This window comes from Brienomyrus brachyistius, chromosome 6 (assembly GCF_023856365.1).
Source record: "Brienomyrus brachyistius isolate T26 chromosome 6, BBRACH_0.4, whole genome shotgun sequence".
In the NCBI taxonomy this organism is placed as follows: Eukaryota; Metazoa; Chordata; class Actinopteri; order Osteoglossiformes; family Mormyridae; genus Brienomyrus; species Brienomyrus brachyistius.
Genome location: NC_064538.1, coordinates 17,179,362 through 17,202,568, shown reverse-complemented (window position 1 = coordinate 17,202,568; position 23,207 = coordinate 17,179,362). Strand labels below are relative to the sequence as shown.

The following is a 23,207-nucleotide window of genomic DNA, read 5'->3' as shown; positions in this document are numbered from 1 at the left end:
CAGTCTCAAGGCCCATTGGTCAGTAAATTGCCCATCAAGGGGTTCTAAATTCATAAGATTATAGGGTTAACATTTATTAATGTTTAATAAATTACAATAATAGAACAGCAACTGGGGACTAGGGACAAAGTGACTTGAGGATACCGAGAACATCTTGAACCAATGGACCATTAGGTAGCTACTCATGAGCCTGGGCAGGTCAGTATTCCCCAGCAGACAGAAAAATTATGGCTCGTTAGAGGCAATCAACTTGACGATTTGTTTTTTGTAATAATTGGGAGGAGGGGTGATTTAAACTCACCACCATCACTCATGGGGGTGTCCTGGGGTCTTTCTGACCCCATGGGGCGCACTAGAGCAGCCCGTTCTAAAAATGCGTCAAGGGGAAGGAGGAATAGCTGGCAAGCAACAGTTCAAGGGAACTCGTTCTTCAGGCCCTGTGTTTACACGTCGCCCAAGTAGGGCACAGACAGAATTACTCTGCCGGCTTATCTTACACAGTGTGGCTCATTGGTCTACACTCTTAAAAAAAAAAAAAAAAAAAAAAAAAAAGGGGTACAAATTTGTATCTTTGCTTGTCACTGGGACTGTACCCTTAGCTGTATGTAATTGTACCTTTTAAGGTAGAGAAATGGACTCCATTGATGTATCATTGATGGAACAATAATGCTGACTGTACCTTTGGGATGTTCCTCAGAGTCCATTTCTGTACTTCAAAAAGTACAATCACAAGGGTACAGTGCCAGTTACAAGCAAAGGTACACATTTTCACCCTTTTTTCTAAGAGTGTAGTGGGACTTGGGCAGAAAGGTTAATGGAGAAGCTTGTGTCACTTCTTCGGTCCGATCGACGACCTGATAAACTCGACTGACATTGGAGGAGTGTTGGTGGTGCGCAAGAACGGATGGAGAAATCACACAACAGAATGAACAGATATTTGAGCAGAATTGAGCAATAGGAAGAAAACCTTCAGAACAGGGTGGCACTGGTAAGAACACTACCATCTAATGTACAATTTAATGCCCGGCTCCCTTCCTGACCCCCGGGAATGCGCGATATTACAGCACATCCATGAATCTGGGCAGATGTGCATGCAGATGTTTGCCAGACGCAGTGCAGGCCCATCTAAGAATGGGCCAGTGGAGAAACGGTCATGTTACGTTCAGGGTTTGGGGGACACAGGAGGGACCAAGACCTGGCTTGGGCTAAGTAATGCGGCAACTCTATCGATCTCCAGCTGGGCTGTGAGGGACATGGGCTTAACCAGGCAACCCGTCTTCCAAAACACCAGGGAATGAAAGAGAAGAAATGAAGAACGAGAGAGAGAGAGGGAAGGCCAAGCAGGCCAGTTAAAATAACCAGTCTTTCTGCAGTCAGCCGCTCGCTAAACACGCGGAACCTTTCGGGTTTCCCACCACAGAGCAGTCGCCCCAAAAACATTAACACCAGATGACAGGAGTGTTGAGGGAGTGCAGACATCAACCAACATCCGGCTCACCGCATCCAAAGTGGCTCCAATAGAAATATCCTCGTGCAGGTCATCAGTCTCTGTCTCCCAGTTCCTCCTAAGTGTACCATGAGCGTATTCGCGGCCACCATATTTCTGGGAGTGACTTTGCTTTAAGCTACTTGGAAGAATTGATACTTATTTGCCTCAGTATTTGTGGTATTCAGAAAAAGATAATGGAGATTAGCCTTTCTACACTGGCATAAGCTTTGATGTACATTGTAATCTGTCGCGTGGAGGTTTAATAAATACCAAAAGTTGGCAAAGGATCTCCAAGGTATTTGATAGCCTCGGTCATACCCCCTCCAATCCCAGCTGGGATCTGAACCATGATATTTGTGAAACCTGTATTTTCACAGTTGCCTGTAGCCTCAGTCTGTGCCTCACATGCGCGTACACATACACACACACAGATCCCTCGATAGCCTGTATCACAGTAAACACTGATAACCCCTTATCAAGGTATTCCAAGTCTTTCATACGAAAATAGAGGGTGTCAGTTGGTTAGGAGAGGCAGATAGAGCCAACATCCCCTAAGTGTTAAGGCCCATATACTTGAGGTATGCTTGCCTCGCGTGTTAATCGCTGCTGGTGTTTGCACGAACGAGGGGTCAAGGGCCGTTCAGAGTGCCAAGCCTCACTGCGCAACATCGCCTCCTGCTGGACGGCTTTGAGGAGGACCAGGAGAAAACTGCATGCTTTCACGTGACCCAGAAACCCTTTACTCCTTCAAGAGAGGGATTTTAAACAAGACAGGCAGACTAGCACTCTGTCGACACCCAGACACAGCAGTGTCTGGCCCTCTCCTCAAGAACAAAAATAAATAATTGAAAGAGGGGAGTCAGAGAGGGCAGTGTTATCCTATATACCCGACAGCCAGGTGAATTTCACCCAAGCAAGATGATCAGATGTGTAGAAACGCTTGCCCCACTCACCAAAAATATTATCGTCTTCCACATTCACTGAACGACGAGGCATGTGGGATATATCTACGCCACTGTGCGAAATGCACAATGAGGCACCCCCACCCTCCCCCAAACTGAAGGCCAACCCAAGGGCTCAAGTTATAAAGCTTCCCAAAAGGAAACCTTCGACGAAACAAAGGCCCGTCCGCCAAAATGACGGAGCCGTGCGTCGGACACCTGCAGCCCATGGAGGCGCAGGGGCCTTTGAAGCAAATGGCAGAGGGGGCAATCCATCTGCCCCCCCCCATCCCAAACAGTCATTTCCTTGGGATGTGGTGTCCGCATAAAGTGTTGACATGGGATCAACTGAAAACTTGCGAAAACGCAGCGGGACAAAAAACTACAGGGAGGAAACATCCGAGGAAGAAAGCGTTCCTCAGAGACGTGTCATAGCTGTTACCCCACGAAGACTGAAAGACTTTTGAAGTTTAAGTTGACTGTAAACACAGCATTAAAACCTAGGATTAGGCTCGCATTTTCACAGCTGAAAATGCTTTTATGCTGTCTAGATTCCAGTAAGGAGAACTGAAAATGTGAGAACACAAAAATTTGTTCAAAACAAAAACAAAAGTGTCAAGACATTTATTTCCATCTTGGGCCCTCAGACACCACGCAAACATGAAGTAAATAAATGATTAATAGAATATTTATAATGAGTTTGTTTTGTAGCTATCCATGCTGAAGTATTTAGCAAAGTACATTTAATCCTACAGTTTTAAATGGTCTCTGGCTTCAAAACCAAACTGCGAAAGTAGTTCAGGGAATAAGACTGGCGCATCCAACAGAGGATTGCGAGAGGCGATGACTCACCCGCTCAGTGCAAGCCGCCGTCGTCCTCAACTTCTCCTCAATCTCCTTGCCGATCCTCTGCACAGTGACTTGGGTCTGCTTGATGGCCCTCTGAGCGGTGTGGAGCCTGCAATGAGGAGCAGTAAACATTTCGAGTTACCCGATCCAGTTTGGAATCCTGGACCTCAGGATCAGCAATCTAATTAATATGTCAATCCATCCATCCATTTTCCAAACCGCTTATCCTACTGGGTCGCGGGGGGGTCCGGAGCCTATCCCGGAAGCAATGGGCACAAGGCAGGGAACAACCCAGGATGGGGGGCCAGCCCATTGCAGGGCACACTCACACACCATTCACTCACGCATGCACTCCTATGGGCAATGTAGCAAGTCCAATTAGCCTCAGCATGTTTTTGGACTGTGGGGGGAAACCGGAGTACCCGGAGGAAACCCCACGACGACATGGGGAGAACATGCAAACTCCACACACACATGTGACCCAGGTGGAGACTCGAACCCGGGTCCCAGAGGTGTGAGGCAACAGTGCTAACCACTGCACCACCATGCCGCCCCCCTAATATGTCAATCTTATTACTAAAATAGAGTATAATTCTGTCTCATGTTGAAATCAGCTCAAAGATCACTAGCTGAAAACACATGGAAAATGCAAGTCAGACTTCAATTTGGTTGAAAGATCTAGTCTTCCTGTGCTAAATTTGGTGGCCCTAACGAATCACCTTCCCCAAGCTAGCTAGTTTTCCGTAGGAAGGTTAGCAGCCCCCCTGAAACCTTCAAGTCAGGTTGAGAAGATCAACCGGCAAAGACTTGTCAGGCCCCAAAGCCAAGACCGAGGTCACCGTCCTACCCAACGAGAGGGGGGAGAGCGGGCATCATCCACTGGTTCAACGTGAGGACAAGGCAGAGAGTCTGGGTCCACCCGCTTGTCATTTACGCTAATTCAATCACACTCAAGCCTTTTTCCCATTACTGACCAGCACTTCAAAGCAAAGGAGAAGCCCTTTGGGAAAACAAATACAAGAACGGACACAAATAACAGAAGGTGTATGACGCAGAGAGATTTATTACTGCAGTACACAAAGCAACCTAAATAAATAAAGAAGGAATGAAACAAACAAAGAATAAGAAAGCCATACAACAGTGCTCTCAAAGTCGAGGTATTTCATCCATTAATTTATTCCGGAACTCTGGGGGAGGTCATTCAGAGAACGTCCTTCAGACATAATGCGTGTTTGAGGTGTCTTTCTTTTCATTCGTTTCTGCGGCATCATACTGTCAACACCAAAGACATGACAATGATTCTGAAAACTGAACTGGAGCTTCTAGCCTAAAAGCAAGAACTCTCGAGGGAAGATGATAGGCTGAAAAATCATGACGATAAAAATCAAAGCACGGGATCTCGATGAATGACGGAACCCCGCACCCCAAAAAAAGCTTTGAAAGTGCCAGTTAGGCTACTATAAACACCTACCAATCCATTACAAATTTATAAATAAATAGAGCCTAAGACGTAGGCATTTCACACTCTGAATGTGTGTTTGATCACGCCAAAGCCGCACGTTAGAAGAAGAAGTCTTTCGACATTTTTCTAAATCATTCGATAAACCAATCACTCAATCCCGGGATCATATATCAGAAGGCCAGTGTGTGCTTCTATGCCTTCCGAGAGCGTTGCTGACAACAAGCACGCCAAGTAAGAATGGGGGAGGAGTAGCTTCTCAGTAAATGGACAGCCATGTCACCACGGGTGCTGCTAAGTGCGTGTTTCCACAACAACAGCAAGACATGAAAGACATTTGTAGAAATATTATTCAAACAACTGGGGCTTATTTGGAGAAGCAGCTTTAGCGCTTGTTGAAAGTTTTATACGCCCCCTGAGCTCTCCAGGAGGCCACCGACATGTGACTAGGACCAGCATACCTCCCCAGTCACGCGTCAGGAGATGCTCACTACAATTCGATCTCCTTCTCCAGTAAATGAGCCCTTTAGTGGCCATTACTTACCAATGACCTCTTACTCCATTCCGTAATTAAATTTTATTTCAACTGTTGTTATAAAAGTCATCGCGTATAGGCCTGACTCCAGAACTACGCGGACAGGCTCTACATGAAACAGCTCCTACAAAAACTGAAGTAGCATCTTAATTCCAAACTGAATGGATGCGTCCTGGACCATAAATGCAGAACTGAAGTTCTCCTCCAACTGTGAAATGGATAAAACTATATTTCAGATTCAGATGATAGCTATTACCTTAGCAAGGAGCTTGGATGCTTTGGGAACAGCCTTTACACAATTTGTATCTATTCAACGAAGAACTGCTAAACATGTAGAATTTACACACACAGCAATCTGTCCACCAGACCCCATTCTTAAGCCACATATAGATCCCCCAGGCGGTACAAGTTGGGCCTATGCTTAAAATCATGAACATATCTTTATACTTAAGCCTTTCAGACTTATTCAATATGGCTGTAGTCAGACATCTGCTTAGGAAACCAAACTTAAATCTTCATGCACTTAGCAATTATAGTAATATCCCGAACATTCTTATTTTTAAACATTCTTAGGGAAAAGAGTCATCTCCAAACTACAAACACACTTAGGCCCATAATGTCCTTGAAAAATGTCATGGGCGGCTTCCGTCCTGCCCACAGCCCAGAAACTTTCTAACCAGAATCATAAACAATGTCTCGTTATCCTCCAACACAGAAAACGCAAAAATACTCACAATACAATGTGCCTAGACTTCGATGCACTTTTCATATTACTGGCTACACTTCAGCTTATGACAGTCTGACTGGACTTGTATTTAAGTGGCTCAGAAATGTAATAACTCCACTCCATCACAATTATTAGCAGTGAAATACGGAGTCCCACAGGGATCAATTTCAGATCCAGTAATGTTGTTGTTCTATATGTTCCCACGTGGGAAGATTATACGGCACAGTATAAAAGCAGATGATTAAATTTTCATTCATAGACTGTTCACACACAAATGCACCTTTCAATCACACATAATGACAGTGAGCTCATGGTCTCCTTAGCTTAACTGTTTAAATAAAAGTGAAAACTCTCTCTCCAAAGAAAGGCAAAAAAAAAAAAAAAACACCCAATACCTAGACACAAAATAAGAGCATCTAGATGTCTGCCTTTAATTTCCTCTCCAAGGCATCAGAAAACACAGCCGTCATCTGAAACAGACAAAGCCTTTAGCACCAGTGCCAGACAGTCCATTAGGCAGCATAGGCGAGCTCCCTACGGCGCCATCTTCTGAGGAGGGCGCCGACTCAGCAAACCAGTTTCCCTTTGTCTCAGACAGGGGGCGCCGGCAGTGACGTTTGCCTAGGGCGCTGCATGGGTTTTGACCGAGACTGTTTACCACTCATGTCAACCTTATCGGAGGACGTACTTCCTACTGCTCAGAAACACTGCAAAACCAAGGCCAGCTATTCACAGGGGGGGAAAAAAAACATTTCATTGCTCATAGGAAATCTGAGTACTACAGGAGTGTGACCGGCAGGGAGTAGTAACCACACAGCAAGAAAGGCATCCAAAGTAAGTACAGAACATGGCGGCACCTGCTCTTAAACCTCCTGCTCGCCTCAGGATAGACTTCGGAATTCTTCTCACTTATAAGGCATTGAATAGGTCAGACCCTGCTTATCTAAATGACCTGATGAATGTGTGCCTTCCAGAAGGTACTGACATATCCCAGGATGTGGAACTCCTTGTAATTCCTCAAATAAATAAAGCCCCGGAGGGAGAGCCTGGGGCTGTTTATGGAAGGGCCCCGTCAGCCAGTGTTAGGGACGCCTTTGTCGTTTGCACGATTTAAATCACAGCGGAAAGCTTAATATTTCAGTCTTGCTTATGCTCAGGTTATTTTTAACATGGTCGACCATAAATAACTATGCGGTGTCTCCGTACACGTATCCCAAATTTTCAGGATAGGCGCCGACTTAATTCAAGACTTTCCTCTCTTCCTTGCCTGGGCTCTCTGGCACCAAGACTCCACAATCGGGAGAACTTAACTTTGACTTAGGAACTCAACACCAGTCTAACCGCCACATGGTTCAACAGAAGATGGCCAATACGCTCCTAAATACTGATCCAGCTCCACAAATACACCTTATTGGCACATTGTGGGGTGGGTTTTAGGGAACTAGTTTACGATAAACCCCAAGCTTCACCCTCTACAAATATACCAGAAGCTTGTCAATTCTCCTCCATTATCTTCTGCTTTTACTTTTAATCAGTCAGACATTTAACACTGGATAGCTTCTGTTATCTATGACCATCTATGATGTATTTAAATCTATAAGTGCTTTATGCCAATTATGTAGAGTACAAACTTCAAACAGCTACAGGCATTTTTACACTTAAAGACTGCATTCTATTGATTTAACAGACATTTTTACCCAAAGCAACATATAATTGAGAAAACAGGGTGAGACAGGGATTTGAGCCGGCAACCTTCTGATAATAACCACAGCATCATTACCCACTAAGCCACACAGCGCCCCCTGCAGGGAAAATGGCTATTAGATGCCTCTATAGCGTCATAAGAATTTTTGGCTGACTTCAGTTAAGGGTAGCTTGCTTTTCTCGTTAACCAATTCCCATTCGCTGTGTTTTCGCAGTCGGGAGGAACTTCGAGCCAAGCGTAATCACACTGCCTTTGATGGCGAGCCACAGCTTGTCCCCGCCTCGCTCTCCCCGTGCCGTCCACAGCTGGAAAACCGCATGGATTATCACATTCTCACTGGCTCCCAAAAGGGCCACGTTTAAACGATACAAAATACAGGTGGCCCATATTTTAGAAAACCGTATCTCTCTGCATTCTGCACCAAGATAATGCAACCAAGATCCCTGCTAAACCCATCCAAGCCGCCTTTCCACCAAATTCTGCCCCACGAACTGCCAAAGCACATCCTTCTGTAACAAATGGGTCCAGAATGTGGAGATCTGAGCCCCCTTTTGGCCGAATCAGTGAGCATGACAAACCACAGTGAGCATATTACCCCTCAGGTCTGCAAATCATTTTATGGTGGTGATGGAGCCCGTCGAGCTGCTCTGCTTTGTCTCTTATCCTCTCTCTGGCCTTTCATCTCCAACGCAAGCCAGGTACAAACGAGGGGTGTGGGGGGGAAGGTGGGGGGCTCCCACTCCTGTTTCCACAGAACATCCAGGATGAGTGCTCCTAATGATCATCTCAAAGACCAGCTCTCCCTGTTTTTTTGTGATGGTTCCCCAAAGCCCTTCAAATATGTGCTTTTTCTTCTATGGCAGCTGTGGGCTGAAGGGGGGGGGGGTGATTTTGCCATCTTTTACGTCGGACAGTGACGGCCTTACCCTCCAAGGAGGCGTCGTGGGGGGCCCATTCAGATCTAAATACAGAACCCACCTTGCCGCCCCCCACCCAACCCAACGTGAGCTCAATCCCTAAAAGGGGTTAAGCAGGGAAACATGCTGCTCTGCCTATTTGCCCCCTCCCCACCCAGCCTGACTCTCTGATTTTCTCAAACAAGGTAATTGGACAGATCCGAGGAGGCAATCACCCCGCCTCAGAGCCTCATGACGGGGCCCTGGGAACCCACTGTCCCTGGGCCGCCTTGGCGTCGACCACTGTGGTCCGGATTAGCGCCCTGGACTCGCTGGCTGTGCCGTGCTGTGGAAAAAAACGCACCATTATGGGCGGGCGTGACGGGGCGATGATGAAAGCACCCGTCGTTTGTCTTGTACATTTCCTGCAGGTGCTGGTATGGCGCCCCCAACATCCCCCCCCCCCCCCACACCCACGCCAACCCCCCCCGGATGTATTTAACAAGGCCTCCGAGCCTCAGCTCCACGGGACACATCCTCTGTGAAACAGCGTAAAGCACCCCCATCGGTGTTTAATAGTGTGCCCCCCTCCCCCAACCAAAGCAGTATGTGAACTGAACCCACATAAATCACCCGATTCAAGCAGAGCTCTGCTAATAATATCTAACACAGCGGGGTGGGAAGCATCTCTGCCAGAGCCAACCATTTTTAATTCTTTTTTTTTTTTTTGTTTCCAAGCCCACTGGAACATGGCAACCAATAGCAACGGCCCTTTGAAAAGGCTGAACGGATTGATTCGGCAGGTTTATCGGTCGCAAAGATTGCAACGGTGGGATCAGATAACAGCGCCTCCCTCTGATGAGTGGCGGTTATCTCCTCCGGCCCCCATGTACGTCTGCACCCTTTGGGGCAATCTGACGCGCTGGATCACAGAGACTCATCACACTGTGGAAATACCTTCGCAGGGGGGCATCCTCCCAGGAAGAGGCGGAAGGTCGGCCACCGTTCCGAAAATGTGCCTCTGGCAAAAATGAAACTCTGGGTCTCTCTCTGGAGGCACAAAGAATGACTGTCAAAAGGACGAGGGGCCAAGAATGTCTCTGACTGATGGATGAAGGGGGGAGGAGAGAGCAGAAAAACCCGAACATCAGAATAAACAGAAATAGCAGCATTCCTGAAGATTAATGCCTTCCAGAGGCCCGAAAGACCACATGATAAGCGGCGAGGCAGAAAAATCACCCCCCATCTCCTCAAAGCTCGGCTGGCTTTATACATCATATTGATGATCTCCAAATAAATATTCGGGGCTGTTTTCGTTCAGGGAAAGTCGGCCCGGTGCCTGATGCAATCAATCCAGACCACGGCATGGACAGATGTGAGAGACGGCACGCTCGGTTGGGTGGAAGGCGCGCTTCTGGTGCGAGGCCTTGGCTGTAGCTATGCCATGCGGGAAAATGCGGCCGAATCCTCCAACTGGACCCCGCCACCCCCCCAGCGGTGTTTACTGTATTCCCAATGTGCTACATTGAGATGAAAAAGTCAAAGAAAGAATGAAACTGCTTCAAACGAACTAGGAAATGTTGAATCCTCTATTTCAGTCTGAAAAATGAAAGCAAGGAAGTGAAAGACAAACGGTACGTTAGATCCAAGGACAGAAACAAAACCAAAGCATTTTCATTTCAATAAATAACAAATTGTAGTATGAGGTGGTCGCTTTGTTTATTTTTATAACTTTGGTCATATTAACGGGACAAAAGCTCACGTTACAGCTCGCATTCATCCTACGAGTGTTTAAATGAAGCAGGCGAGCATTTCAGCCGACCTGCCCGGCAGACTGCGTGGGGCAGCTGAAAAGTAATCATGCTCGTGCTTTAATATGGAGAACAGCTGTTCGGCTCTTTAATTAGTTTTTAACATAAGGACCGTCTTATAAAATAATAACCAAAACTCAAGGAAAAAAAAATAATAACTTCCCCCATCCACAGGGACCACATTTCTGTTTTCCCTCACACTTTATGCAGCGGACAAACACAAGTGTGTTAACGAGATGGAACGGGAAGCATTTGGACTTCAGAGGATTGACTGACTCTTAAAAGGGCCAGTTATTACAACCTATCCAGGGGGAAAGTGTACAAAACAGACCTCACAGAGTGCAGAATCTCCATTAAGCGTATAACAAAGGGAACACCGGCCGCGGTGAGCTGTGTGAAGCGCCTCCCACAGGTCTGGGATATTTTCTCCCCAAGGCTCAGCTAAAGCACCAGAACCTACATAAAAAGAGATAAATAAATGACGATTTCGACTGACTGAAGAGTCTAACTTTCATTTGCAACTTTTGGGTGATCTTAAGCGTCTGAAGCACTTACAATATGGCTGGTAAAACAGCAAGCGACACAAAAAAGAGAGAGAAGAGCAAAGATATTTGTAATTCAATAAGCAGAATAGCTGCCACACCACCCAGTCAAAACGCACACTAAAAATCTCTATTTAGTCACCCTAAAACAGAAAACGAAGGATACGAAGGAAAGCAAACGTTGGCCATTCAGCCAAACGTCCCAGTTCCTCTCAAGAGAATGTCAACACCCCCCGCGGCTGAAATTACGACATTGTCTAAGGCAGAGATAAGACCGGTGCCCAACCAATTAAAATACAATGACCGAGTTCTTGGCTACTGCAGCCGACCTTCTCTACCTGCTGCTACTCCTGCAGACAAACTGGTTGACCATGCAGGAATTATATGGAAGAATACCTAGAAAATAAAAAAATATAACTCAGGAAGACACTGGGAAAGAGGCCAAACATGACTCCCCATCTGCACAGAAATGGTCAAAATGTTCCATGATAAATATTTTATTACTCTATTGCCCTGAAAAAAAATCATGCACTGACTGAAAAAAAATAAAAACGTCTTGGGAGATATTTTCTGGGGGGGGGGGGCACACTGGCGCACTATTGCCTCACATCACAGGGATCTGGGTTCGAGTCTCCACACGTGTGTTGAGTTTGCATGTTCCCCCGATGTCATCATGGGGCTTTCTCCAGGAACTCTGGTTTCCCCCAACAGTTCACATGCTTGGGTGAACTGGGGTTACCAAGTTGACCATAGGTGTCCAGTGTGACCCCCCCCCCCCCCGCAACCCTCAATAGGACATGCAGTTAGAGAAAATGAAGGGATGGATGGACACAATGGAAGAGAGCCATGATCCTGACCTGGATAAACAGATAAAAGATGATGGGCAGATAGACAACAGACAGAATGAGAAGAGAATCAACTGCCCATTAGGGCATCTGGGAGATGGACTATGGGATGAACAGCTGAGGGGACAGTTTAAATATGCAGAAAGGAGGAGGGAAAACCTAGAGATGGCAAAAAGCGGAGAAAAGCAAGTGTGGAGATGCCACCTCCTCTAAAGGTGCAAGTGAAGCAAACACTGGCAATAAACTCCTCTAAGCCCTAGACAGGTCACCATGACGATCGTTTCCCTGCAGGCTGTCGGGTCACGCCAGAGTTCAGCACAAGCTTCGGCACAGTGCCTAGGAAGGCAGCCGGGCTTTGTGAGGTGGAGGAAGTGCTTATCGCATCCACTGCGGCTCAGGTTGGGCCTCCTTAGCAGTCACCCCTCCCCCCAACCCCCGCATCCTCATGAGGAGGGGGAACAGATTTTCTCTCTCATGCTGCTGAAACAACAGTCTCACAGAAGATAGGGGGAAAAAAACAAAAAGGTAGAAAAAAAATAATAAAACGGAGGACCTATCCTGAAATCGAGGGGGCCACCTATATCAGTGCTAAAAAAAACGCAGCATTTCAGACAGTAAGGAGAGTACAGCTATTTTTAATGTGGATGAAGGAACCACCAGGTCCGATTTGATAGCTAACGCCCAGACCTCATTAATCAAAAAATTACACGTCTCCCCATACCCTGATCCTTCAGCTATAAAGCATACTTTTATTTTCATAAGCGACGAAAAGTTACTGCCTCTGCAACCGCCTGATTTCCAGGTGCCACGGAGGAATGATTGAAAGAGACTAATTAAAAGTCTTTAACGTGATATGGTGTCGTGGTCAGGCCACCGTGTCCTAATCACAGCAATGCCATAAATTCTGGGGCCTCTGTATTCAACGTGCAGAATTGCAGGCCTCCCTAGTGCACTTTGGCAGTTTGTGAGGAAAAGCTCTGAACAAGCCTTTCTCTCGTAATACAAATTGCACACATTTTTTTCCCTGGGGGGCTGAAAATTTTAAGGGTCTTTTTGATTATCTTTGACAACGCTCGTCATCGTGGTCGACTTAAAGGTCTGGCAACACTCCAGAAAAATCCATAAATAAGAACCCGAAATCACGGAAAATAGCACTGCTGAGTGAAAATAAGGAAATAAGCAGCTCCTTGGGTACGGATCTGGTAGGATCTTCAGAGGCGTCGGAGGCCCAGCTGGGCCTGTTGCTGTCGCACTTATGTGTTACCAGTGAATCACGAACCAGGACGATTAATTAGCTTTGCGAAAGCAGATTCCCAGCTGCATCTAACGGACAGGAAGTTTCTCTTGCAGATCCATTAACGAGCCTCCCATCTTTATCGGGGCGGCACCCAGAGCATGTGACCCACCACTGATCCCACCCGAAGTGTGGTCCCGTACTCCCCAAAGGCCTTCGGCCATCTTCCTTCACGATGGTCCCACGGTCGGGCTCATCTGCCGGCCATTTCCTCAGAAAGAGCCACTCTGTGTTCCCGCAAAGCGCTGATCTACTGCCAAATTGCGATGACCGATGACGACCATTACCGGTGGTTTCAAAAGCCAGCCCCCGCCCACCTCAAAAGCCCGGCAATATACGCTACAATGCAGCGCGTCACGCCTCCCCAGAAGCCGCGTCTAACGACGACCACAAGGACAGCGACGAAAACCAACGACAGCACTGGCAAAGACAACAAACACACCACAACTGAGGTCTCGAGGGCCCCATCCGAGCGTTCCGGCGTCAAACCGAGGACAATCAAACTGGGGGACATAATAAGCAGAACGTAAACAGGGCTGCTTCCCGCGTGACCCCCCCCACAATCGGGTTCAGTAGCAGACCTTGCGCGGTCCACATACCTCTCTGCATCGCAATAACTCAAACCCTCGGGCGCCTCGCAGCCTCGCCGCCTCTCTGTCAGTGCCGTGTCAGCTCCGCTTACATTGCAGTGAGTAATGACATTTCTGAGACACCCACCCACCCTCCGGGAAGGTCCATCCCCGGCCTGAGCACTCCCTGTCGCCCCCTTCAGGAACTGGCGTGGCATTGGCTGAGGTTTTGGCGAGCCGACTCCCTGCGCGATGCTGCACGACGACAGCGCTAGCGAGACCGAGCGCTGGGCCCGGAAACCGGACCGAGCCAAACAAAGCCTTATCCGGCGGGACCTCTGCAGCCTCCCGAACCGTGAAGCTGCCATCAACGCGCCGCATTCAGCTAGACGGGGGAACTGCGCTCGGAAAAAGGATCGGAAACGTCGAAGACGCGCTGTTCCAAGACAGCTGACCTCCCGTGCGTCTGTGCGCATCCCGCCGCTACTGTAAAACACTCGGCATGAGCATTCCAGGAGTCAGCCAATCGGAATGCTTTCTCCAAGTCTACAGAAAGGAATCCTGGATCATGCCCAGGGGGGTGGCTTGTGTTTGTGGTCCTGCCCAGGGCTGAAAATTACAAATCATAGTCTGGGGCTGAGATGTTGTACAGGCCCCAGATGCTCAGGGAAACGGAAAGGCCTCACCAAAAACACAATCGGTCACCTTGACACGCATCGGCAGAGCCTGTTTGCCCTGGGTGTTACAGCAGCAGCAGAGATTTCCTCAGAGCTGGCCCCGAATTCCAAGCGTTAACCTCATGTCATGAGGGGGGGGCAACACCAACCACGCCGATGGGAAATCCCTCAACAACACGCAGGCCCCCTGTCTTCCGGTACAGACGGGTGGAACGCGACTGCCCCCAGCTCGGTTAGAGTCGGAGGGCTGACATTAAGCAGGGCTCCCCCACCTTACAGAGCCTCACCCTCCAAGGCACCACACCTAAACCACACTCCTATCAAACAAGCCGGTTAACAGGCTCCACATGAACAAGTTCAGTTTCTTTAAATCTTTGGCATTCTGTCGAACTAGAAATAACCCTTATGAATTGGATTTTAATCAGTGGAACTTCAAATACGAAGAGTGTGCAGTGTAAAGCGTTCCACCAGTAGTGAATGCTACATCCGTTCAAAATGTGGTGAATTGTCTCCCCCTGGTGGCCACTCTCATTCCAATGGTCGCAGGAGCTACGCGACTAACCAAAGTTACTAAAACTGTCCAAAGCGTTGGGTATCCACGATCTAAAATGAATGCTAAACTCCATTTCTTACTGCCGTCAAATTTTTAAAAATGTTCCCTTTGAGAAAAGCTAAGTGCCAAACAGACAGATAATTTTATTACAGCAATGAATCTCTCCTTTTAATGCTAATTCCACAATAAAAACGTTGTTTTAATATTGACCGCACATTCGAAGCATTCTGGGGCACGTGACAGGTGCTGACAGAGTCGAAATATGGTGCCATTAACAGACCACATGAATCCCATTCTTAGACTTGGAAAAACAAAACCTAAGCCAAAATATCTACTGAAATATCTGGGAAATCTATTTGGAAAAACAAGAAGCCAGTTTTCTATTATTTCCCTTTGATGTATAATAAATGGTTAAAAATGACTAGATACTCCCATACAAATACTGCTAGACTCATTTAACATTTAACACACCCAGAACCCTTACCACGATAAATGCCTTAACGTCTAATATGAACGGCCATTTTTGTTTCCGGGTGCACACTAATGTAAATCCTAATATACATGTTACATGTGAGAGTAATTCTACATAAACAGAACTTAATCTTAGAACCAAGTCAAAAACTAGATCCAAGCGCCACCTAGTGGATATTCTAGGGAACTAACTGAACAGGAAATCTGCGGGGTTCTAGCTTTCAAAGCATTCGTGCAGGGACGTCGGAAGCGTTTTGAATGTGGGCGAGATACACTGGCATAAAACTAATATTTTATGTTAAATCTGGGGGGGATGGGGTCCAAACGAATAATTATGAAATGTGAAGAGGACACGTCCCCCTCAGATTTAATGGTGGCAACGCCCATGCAGTCATGCTCTGAGAACGAGTGTGAATTGGAGTAAAATGCCTTTTAACATCCATATGGTCCTTATACAAAGAGCACTGCAAAATAAGAACATGGGAAATTGAGGAATCATGCGGTAAAGTGATGGGTGGGCATTGAAAAAGAAAAAAAAAAAAAAAACACAGGCAAGATGGCGTCTTACCTCAGCAAGGAGAAAACACTGTAAGAGTTACGCACTGAACTCTGGTCCACCTGAAGCAAACTGCTCTTCTTTCTTTCCGAATGATCCTAGGAAGTACGAATGTACATCACGGTCAGATGTGAAGGACACTTGAGCAGATATTTAAGTACGGAATGAAAACAGCAGAGAAATGCACCTTATTGTCAAAGTCAGCTGCATAGTAGCCATCGTTTAATCCAAAGATAATCTCATTTGGATTCCTGGACCGGATCTGAGGAACGCAGACAGGGTCAGTGTTAATGTTGGGATGTTGATGTGCCTGGGAAGAGGAGACCAGATACAGGAGGGGGGGGGAGAGGCTGACCTGCTGGCCCGTGTACCGCAGCCCGTCCAGGTTCACCTTCCACTCAATGAGCAGCTGGTGCTGCTCTTCCCGGCCGCCCCAGATCCGGACCACGAAGCAGGACACGGACGTGTCTAGGAGGTCGGGAAGCATGCCGAAGTCCAGGCTTCTCCATGTGGGGTTCTGGGAACAGCCAGGGAGGGGGCATAACCCAGTTCTTAATTAAAAATGTCAAAATATATTTCCATGCTCCAGAATTCAACTTCAGTTTAATATCAACATAATATTAAATGATATCTAAGAACTTTGTTATCAAGGTAAATTCTGCTTCTAATTTCAGACTTTTTACACACACACACACACACACACACACACACACACACACACACACACACACACAGGTCCAGGGACCCAGCTGGAGAGATTAAAAGCAGAGATGTACTTTAGCTCCAATCTAGGCTGTTTACATGCTAAATGCAGGATCCTATTATACTGCATAAGCTGATATGGGAGCCTGCTCAAGTGCTTGAGTGCATTTTTCCCCCGTTTCCCATTCAGCCAAGACTAACCACTGGAAGTGCTACAGCTATGGTGCATTAATCTACAAGTCAAGCATATTAGCTAGTTTTCTTAGACGCACCAGGAAAAGCTGCTACAGGTGGAATTTTAATTAACATAAACATTATATACTTAGATCTGCCATCCCATCCAGCCTGAACCCCCTACCTTGTGCTCTGTGCTAACTGGGATAAGGTCCAGATCCCACCACAACCGTGATCAGGACAAGCAGTTAGAAGATGGCTGGATAGCATTAGTGGATCAGTTAGTTATGTTGGCTTTTAAAGCCATACCAGGAAACAGGGTGAGCAAATGGACAGTGAAACAGAACTATTAAGAATGTTAAAACGTGACAAATAATTAGAAATCGGTACAGTCAAAACAATCAAAATAAGATGTTTGAAGCTATTTTTGTTTTTTTGTTTTTTTTCCCTTATCGAAAACTAGCCTCTAGCTTGACTTGACACCTCAGTTAAAGAGCCAGGCAAATGATAAATATAGAAGATGGTTGGCTGGCTGGACTGGATGGATGGATGGAGTCATTTAATACTTTCCATACGCTTTGGATATATACTAAGTTGTACTGTGTAGTGATGGCTAAATGAAGCTTCATAAACCATTTGCTGTATTTTTGAGCCCACTAGATGGCGCTCTTGGTTTGCTTTGAGGCATGCTTTGAGCCCTTTTTTGAACAGAGAGCACCATCTAGTGGGGGTCAGAAAATACAGCAGGTGGTTCATGAAGCTTCATTTGGCCATCACTACTACCGTGTCTACTACAGAACACTGATAATTATACACACTATGCTAACTCCCACCATCTGTGCTAATCATAAAGGTTAGGGACAGGGTTAGAGTTAGTAATATGAAGGAACTTGCCCCATAACCAAAAGGCAGGGAAGATGGCTTCGGAGAGCAGTGAACCACAAGCAAAATCCACAACTCAAATTTACACATAGCTAATGTTTTCAGAGACACAAATGCCACAGACATTTATAGGCAAGCAACTGAAATCGTTCGTTTTTTTTCTTGGTCAGTAGGTTAGAGGAGAACCAAATTCTCCCAACATATTTATTCAGAATTTTAAAAGATAAATCCTGGAAAGTATAGGATGGGGCAAACACCACTGTTCTGAGTATTGAGTGGGATGTGTCCCAGGCATCCCCCACCACACCAATGGCTGACAGACTCGTCCCATTTACCCAACAGAACAAAAACGGCAGGAACAGACTCCCAGTGTGTGAGTAAGGGAAGCGCACCTTTCGAAACAGAACAAGGGGAATTCAGAAGATGAGATCTTGGGGAACTTCCCACAAAAGGTGAACTCACTGGTAAGACACCCTCCGAAGCGTGTCACGTGACCCAGCTGCGTCTGCCCCGAAAAACAACCCCCCCAAGATGTAACAGCCCGAAATGCAACGCAACAACTTACAAGGCTGTGTGTGTTGCTGCTTCTGCTTCCAATTAGCAGTTAGGGGTCAAACTAGCAGATAATTACAAATAACACTTATTTCTTAATACCATTCCAAAAAGGTAAGAAAACAAAGCACTTAGACAGATGGACAGATAGACAAATAGGCACAGACAGACCAACAGACAGATAAGCAGATACAAAGAAAGGCCTAATTAATCCCCAAGGGGAAATGGCTGAAGTGATAGGCAAATTATTAAAATACATTATGTAACGTAAAACGCTGAATAAAAAGAGCAACACCAGCTCCAGCCTGGCCCAGGACGGGGGCATGATGGTCAGGGTGACTGGAGGCTGCAATGGTAGGAGCACTGGGAACTCAGGCCAAACTGCAGCATGAGCTGTGATGAGTAACGACAGAGCGTCTGGGGGAGGAGGTCAGATGTGTGACAGGAAACTGCCTGACAGAAAGTTTGCAGTGTGGGGGGGGGAGATGTCACTGAGCCAGTACATTCGTAAACCAGGGCCATGCCCACTCCGGAGTCCGCTGGTGAACTGCAAAAAGGAAGGTAGATGCACAACAGCTAGATGTCCTTCCCCAGCGAGAGGACGTATCCAGGACCACAGGGGGCGCTCTCGCCACGCATCAGTTCTCCAGGTGTATGCAACCATGGAACGAAACCGGTCAGAGCATTAAAAATTAAAAACAGTCGGTAGGCTGCTGGGTCGCTCTTGTGGAGGATTAAATTTTTATTTAGGGGCAACGACACAAACAAACCCATGCAATCTTTACTGGGACGATTCACCAACTCCAGTAGGGCTTGGAGAGCGTAACAGGACCTAAAGATCATGCCACAATAATCTGACCACACAGAAGATATAATACTTTAATTCTACAATACCTATAATACTCCAGTTTCTAAGCTGACTCTGATCCAGGTCTCGCACAAAAATGCACATAAATACACTTACAAACAAGTCAGAAAAGGCAGCCTTCTAGCATGCACTGTATTCAATTGTATTACATAAAAGACTTTCAAAGACGCAGGCTGACCATGTTGCCATGGGTACGGCATGTCAGTACATTGTAAGATTCTTACCAGTCCATAATATACCAAAAATACATCAATAACCAGCAGGGGCATTCAAGAGAGGTGTGAAAACAGGTGACTAGCACATTCATTCACTTCACCTCTGTCCAGGTACATTCCAACAATCAATCAATCAATTTACCCATCCATTCCCTTCCTACTGGCATAATACAGGGATCCAATCTAAGGAAGCTCAGGCTCCAAGGCAGGGATATACCCTGGATCTCACAAAATGTGCCACTTACAGGCAATATTTCTCCTACATGCTTTTATCTGAACTGTAGGAGCAGACCCAGGCAAACACAAGCCAAACATCCACACACAGGGATGAGATTTGAATCCGCAACAATGAATGTACGATGTCAAAGCTCAGCCCAGTGAACGACCATGCCATCTCTCCCAATCACCAAACAGAACATACCCCCAAACCTGAGACCCCAAACCCTGTGGCCCCTACCCAGCACCCTCCTGCTGCAGGGTAAACAACAAGACTCCTAATTAAAGCCATCTCCATGCCTCCCAAACCCATGTCATGTGACCCTGTTCACCTTCCTGTCTTGTAGCATAAGAAGCCTATCCAGCTGAAATGCCTGCCCTGGCGTAAAGACAGAGACCCATTAGGGACACACAGCGTGGTGCTCTCCAGTGCACCGACTGCTTACAGACTTTACACTGGCCGGCTCAGCATTAACTTGCAGCCGGTCCACAGTGGGCCCCAGGGAATCTATACTTTATATATTATACACACTCTCATATACACATATACGCATTCCATCCAGCCATCCATTTTCTGTAACCGCTTGTCCTATTCATGGTCGCGGGGGTCCAGTGCCTATAATGGAGGCTACAGGCACATGTATACACAATCACGTCACTGTCAGTTTATTTGTTTTACAAATGGACCAGCACGAAATACAATTACAAATATGCCAAGAAGTGCAGGAATCATCACGACATACACATTGCACTCACATCAAACCATTGCACCCCCAGACACTGGCGTCAGTTACATTTCAGATTTATAAATATAGACACCTTGGCTAATTTTAATGTTCATCACATTAACCAAAAGGGCATACACCACAGCCTACAGACTGCTTATGATGCAGAAGGGGCAGGTCTGATTTGTTTTGCTTTGCCTGTAGTAATGCAAGCATGCCATTGGTTGTCACACATTACCCAAGTGACCAAATCCCATCCCAGACTGATGACCAGAGTCACGTGACAATAGCATATTAGTCACTGCCACCCCGGGCTAACCAAACAGAGCATCTTCAGAATGTCACTGTTGGCAAAGCCCACTTACAAAACAGGGGCTGCAAGGGCAGCAGGGAGAGGCACCAGGCCTGGCAACTGTTGCCGATTTGCTAGCCCACCTGACAATGATGTCACAGAGAACTGGAGTTTACCCCCATGCCCGGGGCACCATCTGTGACTGTGGGACTGTGTACCACCATCCTGTCACCCTCCCAGGTGGTGGTCACTTTAAATGCTGCACCTGTCCCTCTCACTCAGACCAGAAGCCCAAACACTCTCAGTCCCAGGTGCCTGGGCCACCCACGGAGAGGAGGAGAGAGACACGAGCCCCTACTCCTTCGTAATGGTCACTCCATCTCTGCTTTCAGACAGGAAACTGGAACATCACTAAGACCTCACATCCACTTTGGAGCGCGAGCAACACACACACACACACACACACACACACACACACACTCTCTTTCATTTTCATGAGCTAAGACTTACCAAGGAGTCTCTAATGACCTCACTCTTGTAAAATCCTGTGGGGGAGAAAGGAAGAGTCAGAGGACTTTTCAGCATTTCCATTGCAATCCGTCCTACAACTGCATGACTTAAACTGCGCCTCTCCAATTAAAACACAGCTAAGGTTTTAACCTGCTTTTCTGAAACAGAGGCCAAATTCGCATTTCCTTCCTGTTTCATACGGTACATGAGACCCTAAAAAAAGAAGCAAGCAGCCATGACAGTTGCTGAGAGCAAATGTGTCCACACCTCGAGATATTCTGTCCTCTTGGCAGAGATGCAAGGTGAAGAAGGTGTCGAGCAGCGGAGAGCCGTTCTTGTTGACGATGTTTCGGGCAGCGATGCTCCTCAGGTGGCGTAGGCGTCTCTGAGGGGGGAGACAGCGTGTCATTGGTGACAGCGATAAGACACAGTGAGACAGATTCAGGTTAGGGCAGTAACTCCTAATGGACATTATAGGACATATATAACAAAAGGCCTAAATCTCCTCTCAATAATATTCAATTTCATTCACTACAGAAAATCTCAAAGACCAAAAAATCCATCATATTAAAGGTTTTTTTTTTTTTTTAAAAAGTGCATATGGAGCTGCCTTCTACAGCAGTCACGTGACCTCGAGTCATGTGACAGGCATTTCTAAGGCTGTGCCTGTGAAAAGGCTCCGTCCATGCCACCACATGCTCACCTGACCTGGGACTGCAAGAATTACTGCAGGCATTAAGATAAATCTAAGTCATGGGGTCCCCTGTGGCATTTAAGCTCCGCACAAAACAACACTTTGTTCTACAAAATGAACATCCAGCAAGTCAAAAATGCGCGCGTCTCTTTCCCGAACAGTCTGATCACTAAACAGGAAAACGGCAAATTCAAGCACAGTACTTAGCGTCATAAAGATCAGCATGTATTTGGGATAAGCAGCTCCAACAGGAGTGTTCCAAATAAGCACTAAAACAACCTAAATAAGACGCTACCATATACAAACTAAACAATTTATTTGGTTCTCAATCTTCAATATTAAAACGCTGAATTAATATTGTATTAGTTGTTACGAACACCGTTAGAGATTGAAATATGAGGTTACACCCAGTTTTGCGGTAAACCGAAACTATTCTATATGAGACTCACAAATCTAGCATCTGACAAGTCAGCATTATTAAACCAACGAACAGCCATTCAGGAAAAGTCCGATTCTGAAAGTGCAAGAAGTCCAACTAACAGGTAATCTGTGGATATAACTAACCGCAGGAAACAGCAGTTTAACATTGCCCGGAGTCATGGAGTCCAGTCGTCAGAGAACAGTCCTGGACATTAGTTAATCGTGCACAGAAGCCTCAAAAACCGACAGTGAAAAAGTATCCGTAGTAACGTAGATTTAATGGAAACCGCCGCTAACTGGGGAGGGGTGACGTCAGCGTGGCTTTAAAAGACTTTCGGGGAAAATGGACATTTCCAACTAAACTTTCAACAGATGTAGCATTGAAAGTCCATGCTTCCTGTCAACTTCCTCCTGACAAGTTAATGAAAAAACAGCACATTCTGTTCCACGAGATCCGCGGTTTAAAAAAAAAAACTAATTAAAACACTTTTCAGCCTTTGGCTGCATAACCCCTGCCTATTAATCCTGCACGCTGCTGCTGATTTAAGCAGATGGAGAGAGGTGCATGCCAAACGTACAAAATCAATCAATGTCCAAAACTGGAAGCCATGTAGTACAATACTAATGCAAAAAGCAGCATCTACTGTGATGTTTAAGTGACCACTTGTACAGTACAGTTCATAATGTGCCTTTATACAAATTGCTACATTTTACTGACTAACCCCTTAAAACGTAAATAATGAATATTGCAGCTATTGGACCTAAAACACATAGAATCTGATTCTTCTTCTTCCCACTTTTGTTCGTCGGGGTAATGCAAGCGTGCAACTTTCTTGAAGCACTGGTGTTGAGTTGCATCTTATTATGATACAAATAATTATAAAGACTTCTAGGAATGCAATTTCCTTCCTACATCATTTAAAAACTTATGCTGAACCGGATGACCCAAGACAGGCTAACTTGGTACATGCCAGCACCAAACAGGCTGATTAGGTGCTGACTGCCATCACCAGGCGCATGTCCATATAGCCCCCAGGT

General features: G+C 46.3%; 1 protein-coding gene across 3 annotated transcripts in view; it reads right to left on the bottom strand.

The window, feature by feature from the left end:
- uvrag (UV radiation resistance associated gene) overlaps window positions 1-23,207 on the bottom strand; it is a 73,645-nt gene that overhangs the window by 49,897 nt on the left and 541 nt on the right. For 2 of the 3 annotated variants that reach the window (XM_049016978.1, XM_049016979.1), the window contains exons 2-7: window positions 21,323-21,440; window positions 21,056-21,090; window positions 16,275-16,436; window positions 16,107-16,181; window positions 15,932-16,017; window positions 3,283-3,388 (exon numbers count right to left, since the gene is read on the bottom strand). In XM_049016978.1, coding sequence (XP_048872935.1) covers window positions 3,283-3,388; window positions 15,932-16,017; window positions 16,107-16,181; window positions 16,275-16,436; window positions 21,056-21,090; window positions 21,323-21,440 — 582 coding nt within the window. Of the gene's footprint in view, window positions 1-3,282; window positions 3,389-15,931; window positions 16,018-16,106; window positions 16,182-16,274; window positions 16,437-21,055; window positions 21,091-21,322; window positions 21,441-22,313; window positions 22,566-23,207 lie in introns of those variants that run through there. The other variant, XM_049016980.1, reaches the window with a different exon arrangement.